At 37.0% G+C, this 18,596-nt stretch overlaps 1 protein-coding gene across 1 annotated transcript in view; it reads left to right on the top strand.

Moving 5' to 3' along the window:
• Window positions 1-18,596, top strand: part of Pcm1 (pericentriolar material 1) — a 94,617-nt gene that overhangs the window by 35,297 nt on the left and 40,724 nt on the right. Inside the window, exons 10-22 of the mRNA XM_032918979.1 lie at window positions 80-278; window positions 961-1,134; window positions 1,623-1,777; window positions 1,898-2,124; window positions 5,302-5,444; window positions 5,582-5,711; window positions 8,059-8,199; window positions 9,107-9,297; window positions 11,529-11,726; window positions 13,349-13,568; window positions 13,675-13,820; window positions 14,316-14,506; window positions 17,596-17,767. Of these exons, the coding sequence (XP_032774870.1) occupies window positions 80-278; window positions 961-1,134; window positions 1,623-1,777; window positions 1,898-2,124; window positions 5,302-5,444; window positions 5,582-5,711; window positions 8,059-8,199; window positions 9,107-9,297; window positions 11,529-11,726; window positions 13,349-13,568; window positions 13,675-13,820; window positions 14,316-14,506; window positions 17,596-17,767 (2,287 nt within the window). The remainder of the gene's footprint in view (window positions 1-79; window positions 279-960; window positions 1,135-1,622; window positions 1,778-1,897; window positions 2,125-5,301; window positions 5,445-5,581; window positions 5,712-8,058; window positions 8,200-9,106; window positions 9,298-11,528; window positions 11,727-13,348; window positions 13,569-13,674; window positions 13,821-14,315; window positions 14,507-17,595; window positions 17,768-18,596) is intronic.

Genomic DNA, 18,596 nt, shown 5'->3' with positions numbered 1-18,596 from the left:
TTGAATCCAAACTGTGAATATATGCTGGTTCATTCCATGCTTATTCTGGTAATTGTTTATTTTTTTCTCTCTTTCATAGTTGTGCCTTCAACTTCTCTCCCAAGAAGTGGGGATAAGAGAAGTTCAACTGTAGCTCTCTCTGCTCCTGTGGGCTTTGCACCAGCTGTTAATGGAGAGTCCAATAGTCTTATCTCATCTGTTCCTTGTCCTGCCGCCTCTCTAGTTTCTCAGAATGAGAGTGAAAATGAAGGTCATCTAAATCCAGCTGAAAAACTACAGTAAAATACTTTTTGCAATCATTCTTCACATCTATTAAATAATTAATAATGAGGATAATTTTTTAAACTTGAAAATTTGTGAGAAACTGAAGTTTAATAAGATAAACATTCTTAAGATATATGGTGGAAGGAGGAGATGTAGTATCTGTGAGTCTTATAAGTTGGCTAAAATATGTCATTGCTCAGGTAGTTTCTGTAAATTGCTGTTAATCATTTTTCAGGGAAAGGGTTACAAATAGCAGAACTATAGGTAAAATATTTTAGTATTCAAACAAGCCCTATGCTCTAGAGTCATACCCCTGGAACTATATTATACAAGACTGTGTCAGTGTGAGCAAAACACTTAGAAAAGCTTTGCTTCTTCTGCACCCGAAAAACAGGGATGATGTATATGACATTCAGTTCATGCTATTGGAGTATTGTTTTGCTTTGTTTTCGTTTGTGTGTTTTGAGACAGTGTCTCACTATGTAGCCAGTCTTGGCTGGTTTGGAACTCACTGTATAGACCAGGTTGGCCTTGACAGATGCCCTGAGAAAAATCTCTGTGTGTGTGTGTGTGTGTGTGTGTGTGTGTGTGTGTGTGTGTGTGTGTTTGTCAACTGCTATTAAGTGAAAATAAGGGATTTTTTTTTTTCATTTTCTAAAATGGTGTTGGTGTTAATGTTACATTTTTTTTAATCAGGAAGTTAAATGAAGTTCAAAAGAGATTGAATGAACTGAGAGAATTAGTTCATTATTATGAACAAACATCAGATATGATGACAGATGCTGTAAATGAAAATACAAAAGATGAAGAAACTGAAGAGTCAGAATACGATTCTGAACATGAACATTCTGAGCCTGTTACTAACATTAGGTGACAACAAGTTTCTTCTTCCCAATGTATCCATCTGATATATACATGTATGTGGAGTTGGGGCAGGGAGGTACATCAGTGAAGTGCTCATTACTAGCTTTGTAGTCTAGTTTTTACTGTGGACATTATCTGTTAGTGTAGTAATCATTCTTTCCCTGTGAAGAAAAAGGAGGAAGTACTGAGGCAATCGTTTAGGAAAATGCTGTTTGTTACTGAGTGTGAGTTTATGAAGTATCAAATTTAGCACTGTCTTCCCTACTTCTATACTTTAGGTATATCTGAAATTATCAGATGCTTTTATTTATAAACTTCTAAGTGTATGGAAAAGCTTAAAAAAATAACGAGTCTGTAATTAAGAATTTCAGCTTAAATGATTTAGTTAATACTATTCTTAGCTTGCAACTATATTATTATAGGCCTAAGGTAGATTTTTAACTTTTATGTATTTTTGTTGTGGTTTTAAATAACTTGGCTTTAATTTCTTTCAGAAATCCACAGGTAGCTTCCACCTGGAATGAAGTGAATACTAACAGTAACACACAGCGCGGCTCTAATAATAGAGAAGGGCGATCCATTAATTCTAGCTGTGAAATTAATAACAGATCTGCTGCCAACATCAGACCTCTAACCACGCCTCCCTTAGGTAGGACTCCCTGAACTCACAGAGAATTCCCATGGTACTGTTGTGAAGAAGAGTGTCTCTATTTATATATACTCTTAATGTTTTAAAGTCATGAACTTGAATGATACTTGTTCTTAACAGACTGTCGATATAACAGAGAAGGAGAACAGAGGTTGCGTGTAGCACGTGGTGAAGATGAGGAAGAGGAAGTAGAAGAGGAAGGAGTCAGTGGGGCTTCATTATCTAGTCGTAGGAGCAGTCTGGTTGATGAGGCACCAGAAGATGAAGAGTTTGAACAGAAGATTAGTAGACTCATGGCTGCAAAAGAGAAACTTAAACAGCTCCAGGATCTTGTTGCTATGGTGCAGGTCAGTTTGTTGAAATAGGACAGTCGTGTAAGATGAAAGTTTTTTGTGTGGTTGGTAATTATGTTTTATCTTCTTTTCATTTTCTTGCATCGAGCCTTCTTACATTGAGGGCCCGGCACATATGCTAAGCAAGCGTATTAACTTCTGCGTTACATTCCCCAGCCCTATATTTGTATCCTAGATGTTCCCTTTAAAAGGGTATGTAGCATGCCCTTTATGCCTTTACACCAAAGGTTGTTTACATGCTATATACATCAGATACTGGCGAACTTGAGAAGTTGAACCTGGCGTGGTGGTGCACATCTGTAGTCCTATTACTTGGGAGGTAGAGGCGGGAAAATTAGAAGTTCAAGGTTATCTTGACTATATGCAAATTGGAGGCCTGCTTTAGGCATAAGAGACTCTTTAAGAAAAAAATGGGGAGAAGGGTCAGAGTAGGTATCTTTGTCTTTATAAAGCCTTTTACAACTTATTGGTGAGAATGCAGACACACACACACGAGCATGCCTGTGTACAACTGTAGCTTTATGCACAATCCTGCATAATTGTTTTTGCTGATGACACTGGCCTCATACATAGATCTCATAAAAGCACCATGAGATAGATATTAAACACATTGAAAAGTTAATTGCCCAATGTTACATAGTTATGATGGCCAGAAGTAAGATGGCCTAGAGCAAAGCCTGAGATCTTTATTTTTTAAGATTTATTTATTTTATGTATGCTAGTACACTGATGCTTTCTTCACACACACCAGAAGAGGGCATTGGATCCCATTACAGATGGGTGTGAGCCACCATGTGGTTGCTGGGATTTGAACCCAGGACCTCTGGAAGAACAGTCAGTGCTTTTTTTTTTTTTTTTTTTTTTTTTTGGTTCTTTTTTTTTTTTGAGCTGGGGACCGAACCCAGGGCCTTGCACTTCCCTAGGCAAGCGCTCTACCACTGAGCTAAATCCCAACCCCCAGTCAGTGCTCTTAACCATTGCTCCAGCCCCAAGCCTGAGATCTTAACCTACTTAATGTTTAAAAAAAAAAAAACAACTCAAACTTTAAGATGTTAATAAAGCTCAACTATTAATATATGTGTTTGAAAATAATTTATACATATGTACATGTAATTATGTAAATATCAACACTTCTAATGTGCTCTAAAGATCTGCTGAGCTTTTTGCAGTTTACTATGGTAGGTATAATTTTACTAGTGCAACAAAAATGGTTTAACTTGTGAAATTACTCCTTTGCTCTCTTTTTCTGTTTTTCCTTTCACGTATTTTGTTAGATCATTGGCATGCATTATCATACCTTTTAACTTGAATGGAAAATTTCTAATTGCTTACCAGAATCACTATTTGATAATCTGAGCAAAGTGAGTCCATGTCCCCATATCTTTTATTACATTTTTTTATTTTATTGGTGTACTATACCTCATTTATACATTGGATTTTGGCTTTTTCTAAATTTTCTCTATTGAGAAGAAGAGCTATTGAAGAAAAGAAGGTACACAAAGATATACAAGCCTATGCACGTAAAATGTACATGAACACCATTTGAGGTATATGTCTTACTATTTTTGCTCATATATGTGAAGTGTGTTGGGAAAGGCACATAAACTAAAGAAATCCATAGAAAGAATGGACATCTTTCTGAATTTCCACTTTACTTTTTGAACCTGGGTCACATGACGATTACTGTTTAAAAAGCATGAAATAGCTTCTGAAACTAGTAGTAGTAGCTACAAGTTAGACTGTCTTGAATATTTTTATATTTGTAAGAACTTATATCTTGCTAATTGTTATTATCTCTTACTTGTTATATTCATACTTGTTTGTAAAATTAAAGACAAAAATGAAGAAATGAGGGAAAATTTTAAGCAGATAGTGGGCATGGATTATAATAGGGGGCTGGAGAGATGGCTCAGTGGTTAAGAGCACTGACTGCTCTTCTAGAGGTCCTGAGTTCAATTCCCAGCAACCACATGGTGGCTCACAACCATCTGTAATGGGATCTGATGCCCTCTTCTGGTGTGTCTGAAGATAGCAACAGTGTACTCATATACATGAAAAATAAATAAATAAATCTTTGAAATACTATAATAGATACATCTTAAAATTTACTGTCAAGTTAATTTTATTTTTTGCTCCATGATAATTTTTTAGTTTCTGCATATTTGACACAATGCTATTCTTTGATAGCTCATTATTTCAACAAGATAAGAAAAAGCAAGTTGCTGGACAATGTTGGCATACTCCTTTAATTCCAGCATTCGGGAGGCAGAGGCAGGCTTCTGTGAGTTTGAGGCCAGCCTGGTCTACGGAGATAGGTCCAGGACAGCCAAGGCTATAATACCCTGCCACCCTGAACCCGCCAACCCCTCTCCCAAAATGAAGCAGGTTAATTTTTGTCAAACAGGTTTTAATTGATAATACTGTAATGAAATACCTGAGATTGTGTCACTATATATATATATATAAGATATATATATCTTATTTAGTTTACAGTAAAGTTTTAAGGGTCCAAATTCTGGTTAAATGTTAAAAGGCTGTGCAAGACAGTCCATGGCAAAAGATGATGGGGAATGAACAGTATATACCTGAGTCTGTCCTTTCATGTCCAGTGTTTTCTCCCTCCTTCGCCCCTCCTATAGCCCTTTCTGTACCCTTCTTCTCCTTGTAAAGCCACCGGCGTTCAGTTATGGGGGCTCCACCTTTATTAATCTACCTAATCTGGTAACTCTAAAAGGCCTCATGTCAAAACACCATACTGGGATTAAATTTTCATCCTCCTAATATTTCATAGTGGGGGTTGAAAATAACATGTGCACCTTTGGGGAATGCGCTCAAGCCTTATCCCAACCATAGCACTAAGTATTGACAGCTCAGAGTTTAAATGGTGGGGCTAAGGATGTCAGTATATCATAGTACACTCGCCTGATGTGCCCAAGGCCCTGCATTCAATCCCTAGAATGACAAAGATTGTAACGGGCTCATTTTAGTTTCAACAGTTAATTTCTTATCATTGACAGAGGATACACTTCAGTTTTCTGTAGGAATTATATCAAATATTTATATCAACTGATATTTAATGTATGTCAGTTTTTAGCCTACTAAATTATATAAGGTGCAAATTAGATACTGTCTTGGATTTCATGATAGTTTTATATAATTTTGCTGTTTCAGGATGATGATGCAACTCAAGTGCTTGTTCCTGCTGCATCAAATTTGGATGACTTCTATGCAGCAGAAGAAGATACCAAACAAAATTCCAATAATGCAAGAGAAAATTCTAATAAAGTAGATACTGGGGTAAATGAAAAAACAAGGTATAGTAGTAAGCGTTTGCTTTCATAACTACCATAAAACCTCAAGAGCCAGTTATTTAGCTAGGTGCTTACTGTGTAATATTTTGCTTAGTATCCTTATTTTATTGGAGTCCACAAATATGTCAATTTAATTATAGAGAGAAATTTTATGAGGCCAAACTACAGCAGCAGCAGAGAGAGCTTAAACAGCTGCAGGAGGAAAGAAAGAAATTGATTGAAATTCAAGAGAAAATTCAAGCAGTTCAAAAGGCATGCCCTGACCTTCAGGTAATTATAAAATTTACTTCTTTCAGTGTGTTGAGAATGTTTAAAAACTAATGTCAGTTTGAACTAGTCTGTCTTTACTGGTGCAAGGTGACAGATTATATTTTTCTGATTATTGAAATGAATGAAATAATAATGAAATAGATTTGGTTTTTTGTTTGTTTGTTTACTTTGAAAAATAGTACATGGGAATTAAATGGTTACTTTTTGTATTGGCCTAGTTACCCATTTAGTCATGACATGAAAACTCAAAGCTATTATCACATTAAGATATTCTGGCTTACATTTAGCAGATATAGATCAACATCCCATTTTTATTGACCTATGATTACACAGTAAGGCTTTAAACCATCATAAGTAATTTTTATTCCATTAATTATTAATTTATTCATTTTACATTCTGATCACAGCCCCCCTCTCTGTTTTCCCAGTTCCAACCTTACAAGTCCCTACCCCCTTACCCTCTCCCCTTCTCCTCATAGAAGGGGAAGCTCTCCTTGGGTACCGCCCACACTGACATTAAGTACGCTCTTTCCCACTGAGGCCCAACCAGGCAGTCCAACCTAGGGGAAGGGAATCCAGTTGCAGGTATCAGAGCCAGTGCCAGCCTCTACCATGAGGGACCAAGCTGCACATCTGCTTCAAACATGTAGGGGCAAGTTGAGCCTCAGCAAGTCCTTTCATTGGTGGTTCAGTCTTTGTGCGCCCCCATGGGCCTAGGTTAATTGACTCTGTAGGTGGTCTTGTGGTGTGCCTTGATCCCCTTCGGCTCACTCAGGTTTTTCCTAAACTCTTCCACAAGACTCCCCAAGTTCCACCTGTGGGTCTCTGCATCTGTTTCTATCTGCTGCTCAATGAAATCTCTGCGGAATCAATTATCTTAGGTTCCTGTCTTCAAGAATAGCTGAGTATCATTAATAGTGTCAGGGGTTTGCTCTCCTACATGGGACAGGTCTCATGTTGGGCAGTCATTGGTTGACCGTTCCTCAGTCTCTGCTCCATCTTTATCCCTGCGCATCTTGTCAGCAGGACAGATTTGGGGTTGAAGGTTTTGTGAATGGATTGATGTCCTCCTCTCTCCATTGGAAGTCCAGCCTGGATATAGGAGGTGACCACTTCAATCTCCATATCCTCTGGTAGGAGTCGCAGCTAGGGTCACCCTGTAGCTTCTTCCCCGTTCCCCAGTCTCAGGTCTCCAGCTGTTCATAGAGACGCCCCCATGTTTTCAGTTCTCACAGCCCTCCCCTCCTCGTCTTCTCTCACCCAGACCCCTCCCTCCATGAGTTACTTAAAGAAAATAATTATATAGCTATAATTTTAACTTATATGCTTTTGTTTAGTATATAGTACTCTATAATATAGGTTCTTTGGATGGAGCGGAGAGTAAGATAATTTTTCCCATGTTATATTAGATGTCAGGATGATATAGAATATACTCTTTTGAGATCTTCCTAAAATTATATTGATTTATTATGTATAGCTTTATTCATTTTGTGTGTGTGTGTGTGTGTGTGTGTGTGTGTGTGTGTGTGTGTGTGTATGCACACAAACCTGTGTGGAAACCAGAGGTTGATATCAGGTGTTATCTTCTGTCACACTTCAATCATACTTTATAGACAGAGTCTCTCTCACCGAACTGGGACTTAGTGATTCAAGTGCATTACCAATGAGTCCCTGGTATTCTCTTGTTTCTGTCCCAGAACTGAGATTATAGGCCCTTGTGCCTATGCTGGCCTTCTATGTGAGTCCTAGGGATCTGAATGCAGGTCCTCAAAGCTTGTAAACCAAGAACTTTACCTACTGAACCATCTTTCTAGTCTGGTTAACTTTACTGTGTAGTTAAACTTGCATTTGAAGAAAGAGAAAATATCAAGCTGTTTCTGACACAACTATTTCTAAGTTTGTAATTTTCCCATTTTTTTTTCTAATTCTTTTGTCCTTTATCTTCAATATAAATAATATCCAAAGGAGTGTGTGCCGAGGTTGGGTCGAGTGTAAACTCTCACCCATCTCCCAATATTTGATTTATATGTTTTTACTACACCAATCGTTAATTCTCATCACCTTTAGCCTCTTACCATGTTTGTTTTCTTCTATTGTTTTGGATCATGGTGCCTCTTTTTAGTCCCATAATAGCAGATTAAATATGGCACTAGAGCTCTAAAGAAGTAAAATAACTACTTTTATGAAATAAGTTCAATTAGTGCCCTGTAGTAGTATTTGTCATATATATATATATAATATATGTATATATTATATATATACACACACACATATAGCATTGTTTATATGTGTGTATGTGCGTATATATGTATATATTTATATACATACATGGTATTTTGTTTTTTAGCTATCAGCCACTAGTATAAGTAGTGGTCCCACAAAAAAATATCTGCCAGCTATTACGTCAACTCCGACTGTTAATGAGAATGAGACTAGTACAAGCAAGTGTGATATTGAGCCTGAAGATTCATCAGTAGTGGATAATGAGGTATGGTGCAGTCTACTGTGTTCCTGATTTGGCTCCTAATCTACCCTCTGAGTCTGTAAAGTTGTTGGGTTTTTTTGTTTTGTTTTTTGGTGATGGATATGGTTAGGAATGGGACTTTTCTGGACAGGCAATATATGTGAAGTATATTTTTTATTATCTTCCGTCTTTTTTTTTAAGTTGGGAAATAAACCTTCCCCTCCTGAAGTCATATTGTTTCAAAATAATCATATTCCTTATTAGCAAATATAGGAGCAGTTATAGAAAACACTAATTATTTCATTTAGAAAGCCCTGTTCTTTGATATTTCATTTTTATTTGGTTTGCATAATACCATGGCTTTTCTCAAATAGTTCATAAAGTGTACTTAGTACTTGTTTTCATGAACAGTTAATAAATGCCTTTTTGTGTCCCTAAAATACTATTTGACCCTTTTGAACATCTTTAAAAGATTTGAAGTGTAGTATTTCTAATTGTGTATGTTATGGTGGAGGTATGTACACATGAGTGTAGGTGCCCGTGGAGGCCAGAAGTGCCAGCTGTTTGTCCCTGGGAGCCAGACTTAGCAGGCCGTCCTCGGTCACCTGATATATGTGAAACAACTCAGACCCTTTGCAAGAGCAGCACACACTCTTTTTTTTTTTTTCTTTTCTTTTCTTTTCTTTTTTTCAGAGCTGGGGACTGAACCCAGGGCCTTGTGCTTGCTAGGCAAGCGCTCTACCGCTGAGCTAAATCCCCAACCCGAGCAGCACACACTCTTAATCATTGAGTCTTTTTCTGGATATCTTAGAATGAAAATAGAAACTTTGAAAATTGAACACCGTTGTACTGATAGTATCATTAAGACTTTTATTCTTTAAGGCTTCAGCAAATCCAAATATTTACTTGATTCTGGTTTTTAAAATAATAGCTGTGGTCAGACATGCGAAGACATGAAATGTTAAGGGAAGAGCTACGACAGAGAAGGAAGCAACTTGAAGCTCTAATGGCTGAACACCAGAGGAGGCAAGGTCTGGCTGAGACCGCATCTCCAGTGGCTATATCATTGAGAAGTGATGGATCTGAGAACCTGTGTACTCCTCAGCAAAGTAGAACAGAAAAGTAAGAAAGTCATTTAAAACATCTTTTAGACATCATTTACCCAGAACGTTAAGTCAGGCAGACTCATTTTCCAGGACAACCTAGCATAAATCAGCTGTTTCACTGAAGCAAGTGTTTTTCAACGTGTGACTTAAGAAGAACTCAATTCAGCCATTTTCTACAGCTTTCCTTCTATTTCAGTTACTCTGGTATTTGATCAAATGGTGATACAGAGTCTTTGCAAAACATTACGTTTTTAGAAATGAGTTTGAAAGTCCCATATTTGGAGTATTTGTGAAGGAGTTATTTGTAAGATAAGTTAATTAGCTGTATAGTAATACGTATTTTAAAATTTTGAAATCCTGAAAGGTCATATAGTCTTACCTTTTCAGATATTCAGGTGGCATTTCTAAAATATGATAAATGCTCTCTTCTTCTTAGGAGTTTTTATACTTTTGAAGTTTTAATGTGCATTTTACTGAATAAATATTTCCTGTTCTGGCCACTGTGTATCTGCTCTTTCACAGAACTCTTCAGATATTTCTGATGAGCATCTGGTTTCAGAATCATTTGTGTAGAGCCGGCTTCTTAACCTGTAGGTTGTGACCCCCTCCTATGGGTTCATATGACTGACTGAATGGGGCATGGGGCTTACAAAAATTGTTTATTTCCAACATACTACAGCCAAAAATGTAGTCAGAATTAAATGCTAAGTGAATACAAGGTGTTTCCAGCATTGCCAAACCTGTGTTACATCATGTGTCTTAACTATAGCCTTGGCTCTAAGAAACATGCATATGCACTTTGTACTGCCTACAAGGCTAGCCCAACCCATTAGCAAAGGCTTCCTGACTTGTTTTTACTGTACATACAAAGTCTTCTGCTCTGAACAGTTTAGTTGTGGAAAACTTTTAGTGTTTTCCTATCATACCTTATCATACCTCATTCTGTTAGTGCCAAACTTATTATATCTTTGGATTTATTTTCTCTCCAGTGTTTAATTTAAAAAATTGTTGATTTGCTGACTTTTGTTTTTCCTTTTTGTTTTTTTGAGAAAGAGCTTTTCTGTGTAGCCAAGATGCTCACTTTTGATATACATACATACATACATACATACATACATACATACATGAATGGAAAGAATTTTGGCTTGATAAGGGCAGAAGTTTCAGTAATTTCCAAAATGATTTTAAACATCCTTCTGGAATTTTGTATTACTTGAATAAAGTAGAATTCTAAGCATTTAAAATTATGACATCAAAATATTTATTACTGAACTTTGGAAAACAATATTTGTGCACTTCAGTCTTAAATATTCCTTTAATTTTAATTTACTTCTACTTTTCAACTCTGTGTTTGTGTGTGTGTGTGTGTGTGTGCGTGTGCGTGCATGTGTATGTGTGCATGTGTGTGCTAGTACGTCTGCCTGTGGAGGCTACAGCTGTTGGTTTCCTGTGGCACAGTAGTTAGAGCTGCTTGTGAGGTTGTCCTATGTGGATACCGAAAAGTAAACTCAGGTTCCCTAATTGGGCAGCAATTGCTTTTACCTGCTGAACCATCTCTCTGGTCCCAAAAATATTTAGTTCTTCATTTAAAAATAAGCATCTCATCCCCTTAGTATTTTTTAATAAATAGTATAATTACACACACATACACACAGCAAAATTTTTTTAAAATCAGTTTCTTCGTGATTATCAGAAGATGTTTAAATTGTATAACTATATCTATATACTTGGGTTATGTAAACATCCCCTGATTAGAGAGGGATTGCTAAAGGAGATAGTTTAGCATGTTTAGGTCTAGAGTTGTTCTAATATGACAGCCGATAAATACAGTGGCTGTTTAAATAAGCTAAACTTTGCTTTTGTTCCAGTCATATCAGCAGCATTCATGTGTCCTATACCTGCTGCACAGGGCAGCAGCACAGACAGGCCATCACAACTACTGCAGAAAATGTTGTTAGGTAGTACCGAAATGGAGGGCTCTTATTTAAGGAAGGACAGGAGAAGCTTGGTTAAAGAAAAACTTTCCAGAAGATGTAATGATTATTTTAATTTCTTTAAATAATATTTTGTGGAAGGCAAACTATACAGTCTGTATGGCAGCAATATAAGATAATGTCTCAAAATTCTGTGATGAAATGAAATTTTGTATGCATGTATGTTTTCATATAACTCAAAATCATAGCTTTATAGCTCTTAACATATCTAGCTAATCTCCATCATAATCCTGTTTCATCTCATTATCCCTAGAACGATGGCAACCTGGGGAGGCTCTACTCAGTGTGCATTAGATGAAGATGGAGATGAGGATGGTTATCTTTCAGAAGGAATTGTTCGAACAGATGAAGAGGAAGAAGAGGAGCAGGATGCCAGTTCCAATGATAACTTTTCTATGTATCATCCTAGCATGAATCAAAATTCCTACAATGTAAAGGAAACCAAAAACAGGTTAGTTACAGTGTTTAAGTGTTACTTGATTTTAAGTATCTCAAGTCTTTATGACATCAAGCAGTTCTGTTGTTCACACCAATTAATCAAATCTCTAAAATTTAGTTCATAATGGCACCAACTACTCAAAGGTAATGCAGATCTTACAAATTAAAGAACTTAGTCCCACAAGAGTATTATTCCTTTTAGTACAAGTCCACAAATTAACTATATTTTCCTGTCTTGACTAAAATGAGAATTTCCACAATTTGTCTTCAGATTTAATAATTTACTACAACTTTGGAAAACATTTTACCAAATTATTATTCAACTTGGCTGCTTAAAGTGGAAAATGCCTATAATGAATGGAAGTGTGTAGGTCTTCATTACCTTCTTTGAGTTCCACCTGGAAAGTTGGTTACCACCCTTGAAATTCTTTGAAGTCATTTAAGAGAGTTTATGGAAATTTTATTATTATGTAGCTATATTTGACTAAGTAATATGCCATTGATAATCAGATTTAATCTCTGGTTTCATTTCCTTCCCCAAAGATCAGTGGGTAGGTCTGGAAGTAACAACCAGATTGCTTTTTCTGTCGACCATGCCCTTCATCATAAAGAGCCAAGAGTTATAAACTCTGGCTTAGTTAAAAGGGGCTTGTTCTGCATAACAAACAGAATCTGCCACTCAGGAAATTCTAAACATTTTAGGGGTGGAGAGAACACCTGGGTTTTTTAATTAGTTTTTTTTTAAGAAGTCAAAATCTTTATTTGTAGATGATTGCATATATAAATGACAGATTTTTTTTTTTTTAACCTAAAGATGTTGCTGTAATAGTTCTCACCTAGACCAGATCAAGAATCATACCTAAGCTTTCATCTTTGCTGTTGTTGGGAGAATTAAGCAAAAAATAAATTTTCAGGTAGTGAAAAGTTCTGTTAAAAAACTGACTGTGTTGCTAGCAGTAACAGTGTATACTGATAGTTCAGCTTCTGCTTGAAGGGTTGCTTGACACCAGAGCAATGTAATAAGACCTTGTCTATAAAACAAAGCAAAGCAGAAACAACTGGAAGCAACATTAATTGCATTGGTATCTGTGGGTTGTTTTTAAAATTAAATATTTAAAAAGTTGTGTGTGTGTGTGTGTGTGTGTGTGTGTGTGTGTATCGTGTTGCACAAATGGAGGTTAGAAGAAAGTTCAGGGGTAGGTTCTCTCTTTCATCCTAGGGAATTGGGAATTGACCTCTGGGTTATCAGGCTTGGTGCCAAGTGCCCATTCCGCCCAGCCATCTCTGGTCTACATCTTTACTTTTAGTAATGATAAACATTTAAGAGTAAATGTTAACCAGATAAAATTGTGCCACTTGAGGAAGTAAAGGATGAAGGATGGAAAAGTGCTTTAGTCTAAAAAGTCATTTTATTATGTAGAATATAGTAAGCCTGTAGTGTAAGAATACTAATAAAGACTAGAACATAATTAAAAAATAATTGGATGGGCTAAAAATATGTGATTTTCCCCCTTCTCTAGTTTTAATACTGAATAAAGAAATAACTCTCTATAGACTAAGACTTGAGGTTTGTTGGCACATTTAAAAAATCAGGTTATCTCATATGATAACTTACTCCTCTAAATGTTGCATTAGGTGGAAGAACCATCGCCCTGTTTCAGCAGATGGGAATTACCGTCCTTTAGCCAAGACAAGGCAGCAGAATATCAGCATGCAACGACAAGAAAACCTTCGATGGGTGTCAGAGCTCTCTTACATAGAAGAGAAGGAACAGTGGCAAGAACAAATTAATCAGCTAAAGAAACAACTTGATTTCAGTGTCAATATTTGTCAGACTCTGATGCAAGACCAGCAGGTAAATTTTATCTTTGAAATGTATTTTTTTTAAATTTACATCGTTTTGAAGCAGTACACAGTTTATTCAATATATTGTAACTATTGCCAACATTGTCTTCCAACAGACTTTATCTTGCTTGCTGCAGACTGTTCTAACAGGTCCATACAGTGTTCTGCCCAGCAATGTAGCGTCCCCTCAAGTACACCTTATCATGCACCAGCTGAACCAGTGCTACACACAGCTAACATGGCAGCAGAATAATGTCCAGAGGTAACCTGTCTGAGTAAAACTAGTAATACTGTACAGTGAATGCTAAAATGAAAGGAGAGTGTTACAGTTACCTTCAAGGAAAAAGAGGCATGAACCAAATTGTAATCAGTCTTTTGACTAAAAATTATAGCCATGATCTGTTACTGTGGGCCTGGCTTTTGTTTATAAAATTTGTATTGAATTGTATACTTAATGTTAGATAAAATATATAGTATTTAAATTATACAACAATAAATCAATGAGCAAGCAAAAATTTAGGTTCTTATATTTATACCTATGTCTATCAGAAGAACTAAGCTCAATACTTGTTCCAGTGGCTGAGCTATTAAATTGAGCCAAGCTAAATTATTGAATTGAGTCAACAGAGCAAACAAATACTTATAGGGTCAGAACAGACTGTCTATTCTAAATGCTATTGAGTCATTGCTTACATGTATTGTTGTTGAACTTAGTTCATTGATGGTACACTGACTTAAATTACTGGCTTTTTTATAGGTTAAAACAAATGCTAACTGAACTTATGCGCCAACAAAATCAGCACCCAGAAAAGCCTAGAAGCAAAGAGAGAGGCAGCAGTGCCTCACACCCCTCTTCTCCCAGTTTATTTTGTCCTTTCAGCTTCCCAACACAGCCTGTAAATTTGCTGAACCTGCCTGGGTTTACTAACTTCCAATCTTTTGCACCAGGTAGGTAACTGAAAACCTGAAGGAAAGATAAATTTGTAAATGCGAAGATTTGAACTGTGTATGATATACATGCCTATTATCCCAGCACTCATCAAGCAGCGGCAGTAGGGTTAGGAACTCCAGGGCAGTCTGAGAGACATACTGAGTGTGAGGCCACTCTGTGCTAAATGAGATCTGTCTCAAAAAAAAAAAAAAAAAAAAAATTGAGATTATAGTTTATCTATTTTATGGATTTTTCTGTTTTTATTGTTTGAGAGTTTCTTATGATGTGTTTTAAGCAGTTACCCCTCCTGTACTCTTCTATAGGATTCTTCCTGTGCTCCCAGCGTGTACTCTTCAGTTTACTCAGTACGAGCATGGTTGAGACAATCTACTGGAGTGTGAGCAGCAGCTTCTTTCCCTTTGTCAGCCATCAGTTGACAGCAGCTTTTCAAGTAGGGATAGGACTTTGTGAACCCCTTGCCCATCTCTATTACATGAGTATTTTAAAATACATAATTCTTTTATTCTTTGGAAATTTCTGACATTCATAAAATGTAGTATGGTCATATTCACTGCCCCATCATCCTCCCTACTTGTCCAGATTCACCCTCCACCCTCTCCCAACTTTATATACTTTTTGAATGACCAAGTGAATTTAGCTGCTCATAAACTCCTGAGTCTGGTTCCATCCACCTGGCACCCTTAAAGAAAACTGACCCTCCCTCCCTCCCTCCCTCCCTCCCTCCCTCCCTCCCTTCCTTCCTTCCTTCAAAGCTACCAACTGTCAGTAGTTCCTCAGCTAGTAATGGAGAAGTCACAGGGAGCTCATGAACCTTTCTGTCTTCTATGCTAGAATGTTGACTGGTTTGGTCTTCTATAGACCTTCTGCAGACAGCCATAGTTGCTGTGAGCTCATGAATGCCACAACGGTTCTCTTATGTCCAGAAGACATGTTCACTTTGGTCCTCCCCAAACACTAGGTCTTTAAAACTTTGCATCCCCAGTTTCTAGACATTTCCTGAACTTTGTGGGGACAACCTCTTTATAGATGTCCCATTTGTGACTGAGCTCTTTATTGATACTTAGTTTCTGTACATTGATCAGTCGTGAACATGTTGCATGAATTTTTGACATGTTTTGGAGTTGCTCAGAAACACTTATATTAAACTTACATTTTTCTACATTGTTCTTATAATGAAAAGTTAATAAACATGATTGCTAACAAAACTCAGCTATTTATAAAGGGGAAAGATACTGGCCGTGTTTAAGGGCTATTGTCACCAGGTAAACCATTAGGGAGTTGAAGATGAGTAAGACTACTTAAGAGCACCCACATCTCTGTGAGGCATTTAGTGTAGGGTTTTGTTAAGGCAATTTTACTGTGTATTAGCTTTCCCCTTTGGTTCATTATATGCCAGGTACTATATGTTACTTGAATCCAAAGATGAGTTAAGATGAATCTTTAAGGGAATTTAGAGTCTAGTTAGGAAGGTAATAATGCTATTAATAAATTCTCAGAGCAGCACAGTAGCTGCTGTAGAGTAGGGATATACATACTTGGAGAATAGGAGCAAGTCGGTGTTAGAAAAGATGATATTTAAGCAAAAGTTGATTTTCTTAATGATTAAAATAGGAAAGACTTTTTAGCCAATGGAACCACTTTAACCAAATGGAACCACTTAAGGGTTTTAAAGCAATGAAATATCATTTGGAGAATTTAGAGGTAGTTAAGTCAGGGAAGTGATTGACATGACTGGAGAATAGCAAAGGCCTTCTGTGATGTGCAAAAGAAGCTTAAGTTTTATGTTGAGTTCAAGAGGGACTACAGAAGTACTGTGAGCAGGGGATAGCAGGAAAGTCTTATTTCAGGAAGATTATACTGTGATATTACTGAGGAGTTGGAAGAGAGGATGTAGGAGGGAAACTGACTAGAAGGCTCTTTTAGGGATGTTAGGGAAAGAGTGATGGCCTGAGCAGAGACACTAGTGGCAAGGAGACAGTTGAACGTGTTAGAACAAGTCAATGAAGGTGGAAGAAGGACTGAATCCCTTGCCGAGCAATGCAGAGAAGGAAGGGGGGAAGTCTTTATGAATGTTAATATTCACATTCCACAGTGTTTTCTCAACAGGATTTTCAAAGCATGGGCATTAATAACTTGAACAACCTCTCTTTACTTCTTGAGTAATATTGATAGCAAATGTTCTTTGAGTAGGCTTTTAAGTAATAAATGTGCATGTGTTACTTTCACATTAATAATAGTCATACCTGTACCAGATGAGTCAATGTGCTTAGTATGAAATTCATAGCATTATTTTGAATATTGTTTATAAAGTAATAAATTTCATTATTGTGAAATTCTATATAAGGTACTTATAATTGAGACTGGCACCCTGTCATAATTTGATAAAGGCACTTAATTATGATTTCTAGTTTTTTTTAACATTTTATTTTAATTATATATGTGTGTGTGTGAATGTAGGATTGTGCATGTTAAGTACAGTGCCCACTGAGGCTAGAAGAGGGTGTCAGATCCCCTGAAGCTGAAATACAGGTTATCGAGGTCTATGTGGGTGTTGGGAAATGAACTCTGTCTGCAAAAGCAGTTCATGTTGACTGTTGAGCCATCTCTCTGCTCATGTAAAGTCTAGTTCTTTTTGTTTTCTGTTCTTTTTTTTACATTTTGTTTTTAACGTGTCTTTTAATTGCATATGTATCTGCATTACATGCATGCAGTGCCCAGAGAGACCAGAAGAGCACATTGACTCCTGGGACTGGTGTTACAGACAGCTATGGACTGCCAAATAGGTGCTGGGAATCCAAGCCAAGTCCTCTGGAAAAGCATATACTGCTCTTGGGGCTGAGCTTTCTCTCCAGCCCTAACTTCTAGTTCTTAAGAAAGAACCATTAATTTATTTAGTGTCACAAATATCTCAGATGTAAGTAGACTGAGCTATGAGTAGTAAACGAGCATTAGTTTATTGAACTGACAGTTTGTTTTGATAGGTTTGGATAGGATACTCAATCAGTTAAATCTCTTAAAAATAAATTTTAATTTCATTTAAGGCTAAGGTACTTCTTCATTCTTTTCTTCCCTGTGTTTTTATTAGGAATGAATTTCAGCCCTTTATTTCCTTCTAATTTTGGAGATTTTTCTCAGAATGTTTCTACACCCACTGAACAGCAGCAGCCATTAGCTCAAAATCCTTCAGGGAAAACAGAGTATATGGCTTTCCCAAAACCCTTTGAAAGCAGTTCTTCTCTTGGAGCAGAAAAGCAAAGGTACTTATGTGTCAAAGTTGGATGCTTTTACCATTTACTTAATTTTTTAAAAATTATATTTAGTTTGTGTGCGTGCTTATCTGTGTGTGTGCAAATGGAGGTCAAAGGACACTTTGAGGGAGTAGGTTATCTCAACCATATGGGTCCTATGGATCACACTCTGTGGTCAGGCTTGACACCATTTACATGTTGACCTATGTTGGTGGCCCACGGTTCACTTTGTGACACAACATAGGGAGGATTTTTGTGATTGTGCAGCTTGATAGAGTATTGGTTATATAAAGTTTTTACATTGTGTAGATATTTCTCAGTCTTAAGAACTTAACAGCTACCAGAGTTTTAGTCCAGGGTATCTTACAAGATTCATATAATATAAGCAGAAATGTGTGATTTTATTTTGATTTGTTATTTGTCTTTAGATTAAAAACGTTCAGTGTTTACCAACTTAGTACTGGAAACTAGTAGTAACTGTCAGGGAATAGTTGTTTGATTCACAGCCTCTAAATACCATTCAAGTATTATTATATTGAGTATTATTTGATTGTTTTAGCCAGACCTCGTGACACATGTCTTGAATACAAGTTCTCAGGAGGCAGAGGCAGAGGGGCAGAGGCAGAGGCAGAGGCAGAGGCGCAGAGGGGCAGAGGGGCAGAGGGGCAGAGAGGCAGAGAGTTAGAGAGGCAGAGGCAGAGGCAGAGGCAGGCAGATCTTTGGAGATCAAGGCCAGTTTGGTCTATATACTGAGTTGCAGGCCAGCCAGGGATACATACTAGAATTCTCTCAAACAAACTTTTATTTGATGGTACATGGTATCAGCCATAGTAAGGAG

This window comes from Rattus rattus, chromosome 13, assembly GCF_011064425.1.
Source record: "Rattus rattus isolate New Zealand chromosome 13, Rrattus_CSIRO_v1, whole genome shotgun sequence".
In the NCBI taxonomy this organism is placed as follows: Eukaryota; Metazoa; Chordata; class Mammalia; order Rodentia; family Muridae; genus Rattus; species Rattus rattus.
This window is presented reverse-complemented; position numbering and strand designations above follow the sequence as displayed.